Here is a 5,176-nt window from a genome sequence, read left to right as displayed (position 1 = left end):
CATGGCTTTTAAAGTCTGGTGGAAACGCTCAAGTGCACCCTGTGATTTGGGATGATACGCACTGGATTTTTGATACTTTATGCCGAGCGATTTTAAGACCTGAGCGAAAATCTTGGACATGAAGTTTGACCCTTGGTCCGTTTGAACTGATTTAGGCAAACCAAAAGTGGAGAAAAAGTTTACTTATGCTCTGACGATGGCTTTGACTTTGATAGTGTGTAGCGGAATCGCCTCAGGGAAGTGTGTGGCGGCGCACATCAAAGTCAAGATGTACTGATGTCCTGACTTTGTTTTTGGAAGCGGACCTACACAATCAATGATTATGTGCTCAAATGGTTCCCCTAAAGCCGGGATTGGATGCAATGGAGTGGGAGGAATAACCTGGTTGGGTTTTCCACTGACCTGGCAAATGTGGCATGAACAGCAGTACTTGGTTACATCAGACTTCAAACCTGGCCAGAAAAAGTGACGCAGAATACGGTGGTAAGTTTTCCTAATTCCTAAATGTCCAGAGAAACTGTCATGTGCGAGGCTGAGTACTTGAGGTCGGAATTACCTGTTGAAATACATTCCAGCCAAGATCACTAGATGAGGGAGGATGCCATTTACGCATTAATCATTTTCAATGCTGTAAACACGGGGATTCTGATTGCTGGAATTTGCGGCGAGTAAACATTTGGCCAGAGATGGATCATTCTGTTGCACAAGGACAAAATCTGTTTTGTCTACCTCAAAAGACAGGTCAGGTGTAGCAGGATCGCATTCTATCAGACACGCATTTTTCAGCTTTCTCAGGAACAGCTTCAGAACATAGAAAAGAGTCAGACAAGTCAACATCACCGTATTTGCGCTTGTGGGCGCGCGTGACAACGCAGGCAGGAAAAACAGAGGGCAGACTGTCAGCGGCAGGTTTTCAATTACCTCAGGGATTGGGAAAACTTTTCCATTGGCTAGACTCTTAAAGACACAGAGCACAACAGAGGTACACAGCCAGCCCAGGGCCGTAACAGCGTGTGGGACAAAGGAGTTTTTAAGTCTGTTGGTTCTTGACTTTGGGAGAAGCAAACTGTCGCTGAATAGGCTCCTCTGATTATTTACGACTGTGTGCAGAGAATGCCCAGCACTGTCCATAATGTCCAGCAGTTTCTTTAGTGTCCTTTTCTCTGCCACTGTCGCCAGTGTCCAATGTCAGGTTTATATTGTGGATCGTCATTTATGCTTAGAAATATTTACTCATATATGCTTAGTTTTATTCATTTGCATAATGATAGGATGTCTGATCCTTAGCAGTCTGCAAAGACTCTGTGTGCCTCCCAGAGCACTCTGGCATACACACACATCCTGGGGTCATGAGAGAGGTCATACCTTCTCTTACTGTTTTATGGTATGGTAAACACAACTATATCTGTTTCAGTATAAGTGCCTTTTGTTTAGATGAACTGCTGGACTTCCAGGCCAGCAGGTTTAGGGAAGTCGTTCACAGGGTCACATCTTGACCCCACACACACACGCACACACACACACGCATGCCTATACGTACACACAGACAAGGTACTCTTTGTTCACATGTACACCTATGTAAGATATCCTATGTTAATGAACCTATGCATATTCATGTAACCTCAATAAAGAGCAGTGTTACAAGGGAGCAGACGAGAGAGACTGGGGTGAGCTACAGGAACATGCTTGTCACAGTTCTCTCCCTCGTGCACGAGTAACACAAAGAACTTTGGTGACTTGCGTCTTCCTTCTGCTGTTGTAGTAGAATTGTCTCGTTCCAGCGAGGGGTTGTGCTAGACAGACCCATCATCCAGCTTCATGCCGACCACAGCCTTCCTGATCAGTTTGTCCAGCCTGGATGAGTCCTTCTTTGCTGTGCTGCTCCCCCAGCACACCACAGCATAGAACAGCTCTGGCAACTACCGACTGGTAAAACATCCTCAGTAGCTTTGTGCAGATGTCAAAAGACCTCAGCCTCCTGAGGAAGTACAGTCTGCTTTGTCCTTTTTTATACAGGTGCAGCGTGTTATATGACCAGTCCAAGTTTGTTGTCCACCCACAGCCCGAGGTACTTGTATGTGATGACCACCTCCACCTCCTCTCCCTCTATCCGAACTGGCAGTGGACCTAGTCTGGACCTCCCGAAGTCCACAACCAGTTCCTTGGTCTCTGAGGTGTTGAGCTGCAGGTGGTTTGAGTGACTCCATGTGACAAAGTTCCTCGCCAGACTCCTGTACTCCTCTTCCTGGTCATCCCAGATACACCCCATGATGGCTGTGTCGTCTGCAAACTTCAGAATATGGCATAATTCAGAGTTGTAGCAGAAGTCAGAGGTGTACAGGGTGAAGAGAAGAGGGGAAAGCACAGTTCCCTGTGGTGCCCCTGTGCTGCTGACCACAGTGTCAGATGTGATGACCTTCAGCCTGACGTACTGTGGTCTGTCAGTGAGGTAGTCGGAGATCCAAGCGACCAGGCAGGGGTCCGCCTGCATCCTGTTTAGTTTTTCCTGAAGTAGACAGGGCTGGATTGCATTAAAGGCACTCAAAAAGTCAAGAAACAGGATCCTGACCGTGCCTTTTCCCTTTTTCAGGTGTGAGTGGGCTCTCTGTAGGAGGTACAGGATGGGATCCTCCACTCCGACATCCGACGTTAGCTGATTCTACGGGGCTAACTGTGCATAGCTGCGATGCCCTGACATATTTAAACAATGTTAGTCTTCACAAATATGTAACATTTATACATGTCTTAGACTTCAAACCAAAAGGAAAATGCTCACCTGGTAAAGATTATTTGGTGTTTGAAATTAGGTGCATTTCAATCACTGTCATAATAATAATGATAATAGTAACATGAGGAGGGCAAGAGAGTTCCAAAGCATTCTCAAATATATTATTATGATATATGGATGCAATTACAATAATCTAAATAAAATATAAGCAAAGCTTCCTCTTGTTTTTGGTGGAAGATGATTTCTCAGGCGTTTCCAGTTACTGAGGCAGGAATGCATGCACTTAACACATATTAGGTCATTCAAACCTGCTGATCCTGTTTCTGGAATCTATCAGAATATGTAAACCCCTCCTTCTTTTGCTCTCTGTCAAAACTGTAAAACATTCACATGCATTCACTGACACTTTGTCTATGGGGAGAAATGGCACAGAAAGGATTTAAAATTGCTGGTGACAAACTCTGCTGCGCAATCTGTTTGGATCTACTGAAGGATCCTGTGACTATTCCCTGTGGACACAGCTACTGCAGGGACTGTATTAAAATTTACTGGGATGGACAGGATCAGAAGCACATCCACAGCTGTCCTCAGTGCAGACAGAACTTCATACCAAGGCCTGCTCTGGTGAAAAACACCATGTTAGCAGAGTTAGTGGAGGAAGTGAAGCAGACTGGACTGTATGCTGTTCCTGCTGATCACTGCTATGCTGGACCTGAAGATGTGGCCTGTGATGTTTGTAGTGGGAGAAAACTGAAAGCCTTCAAGTCGTGTCTGCACTGTGTGGTCTCTTATTGTGAGCACCATCTACAGCCTCATCATAATGTACATGGATTGAAGAAACACAAACTGGTCAACCCGTTCAAGAAGCTTCAGGAGAACATGTGCCCTCACCACAATGAGGTAATGAAGATTTTCTGTCGCACGGATCAGCAGTGTATCTGTTATTTGTGCTCCATGGGTGAACATAAAGGCCACGACACAGTCCCAGCTTCAACAGAAAGAACTGAAAAGCAGAAAGAGCTGAAGCCGTGTCTGGAAAATTTTCAACTAAGAATTCAGGACAGAGAAGAACATGTTAAGGTGTTTCTGCAGGAAATGGAGGCCATTAATCAGTCTGCTGATAAAGCTGCGAGGGACACTGAGAAGACATTTGAACAAATTTTCTTTCACATCAAAGAAAAAAATTCTGATATCCAGCAACAGATCAGATGCCAACAGAGAACTGAAATAAAACGAGCTAAACAGGTTGTGGAAAAACTGCAGGAAAAGCTCAGTGAACTGAAAAGAAAACATGCTGAACTGGAACAGCTCGCTCACACAGAGGATCACACTCAGTTTCTACACATGTTCCCTTTGTTCTCAAATTTTACTGAATCTACAGAGGTACCTTTTACTAAACGTCATCCTCTGCTGTACTTTGATGATGTGCCGGCTGCTGTATTAGAGGTGAAAAATAAACTGCAGGATGATCTTCAGGAAGGATGGCAAAAAGTTTCCCGCACAGTGACTGATGTAGACGTGTTGCTACCTCAACCAGAGCCACAAACCAGAGCTGAATTCTTAAAGTTTTCAACTCAGCTCACACTGGATCCAGACACTGTAAACATGCGGCTGTTATTATCTGAAGAGAACAGAAGGGCAACATTTGTGAGTAAAAAACAGGCATATCCAGGTCACCCTGAGAGATTCATGAACAGGTCTCAGGTCCTGAGCAGAGAAAGTCTGACTGGACGTCATTACTGGGAGGTAGAGTGGAGCGGGTTTGGTATTTACATAGCAGTCGCATACAAAAGCATAAGCAGAACGGGAGATCAAAGTGAATTTGGAAACAATAGTGAGTCTTGGGCATTAGACTGTTACAGTAGTAATTATTCACTCAGTCATGGCAAAAATTGTTATAGGTTTACAGGCCCTGTGTCTTCCAAAATTGGAGTGTACCTGGATCACAGAGCAGGTATTCTGTCCTTCTATAGTGTCTCTGACACCATGACTCTCCTTCACAGAGTCCAGACCACATTCACTCAGCCGCTCTATGTTGGACTGAGGGCAAGTCACTTCTTAGGATCAGACTCCTCTGCTGTGTTTGTCTGAGTTTGAGTAGGGAGAATCAAGTAATTACTTTGTGCTTTTCTTGTGTGCGTGTGTGTGTGTGTGTGTGTGTGTGTGTGTGTGTGTGTGTGTGTGTGTGTGTGTGTGTGTGTGTGTGTTAAATTAAATATATAGCCCTTGTTGCACCCTGGAATGTTAAAGAGGATATGGACAAAATACATTTGCATGCAATAAAATAATTAACAAAAATGTCATGCTTTGACCAGAGATTTTAAATTGAAAAATTAAAATTTCATTTTCTGTGTCTTTTGAACAATATTTTGCTCATCATTACAGTTTTTCATTGATGAAATGCAGTTCATTTTATTTTGTTCCATTTTTAACTCGTAAATATTTTCA

At 44.0% G+C, this 5,176-nt stretch overlaps 1 protein-coding gene across 1 annotated transcript; it reads left to right on the top strand.

Annotated features, from left to right (window-relative positions):
• Window positions 1-3,079: 3,079 nt before the first annotated feature.
• Window positions 3,080-4,864, top strand: LOC146383416 (tripartite motif-containing protein 16-like). The gene has a single exon (XM_084934651.1). The coding sequence runs from the start codon at window positions 3,119-3,121 to the stop codon at window positions 4,817-4,819; it is 1,701 nt and encodes a 566-aa protein (XP_084790777.1). The 5' UTR covers window positions 3,080-3,118; the 3' UTR covers window positions 4,820-4,864.
• The last annotated feature ends 312 nt before the right edge of the window (window positions 4,865-5,176 follow it).

The sequence above is a fragment of the Perissodus microlepis genome, chromosome 7 (assembly GCF_051167445.1).
Source record: "Perissodus microlepis isolate ML-2025 ecotype Zambia chromosome 7, ASM5116744v1, whole genome shotgun sequence".
NCBI lineage: Eukaryota > Metazoa > Chordata > Actinopteri > Cichliformes > Cichlidae > Perissodus > Perissodus microlepis.
This window is presented reverse-complemented; position numbering and strand designations above follow the sequence as displayed.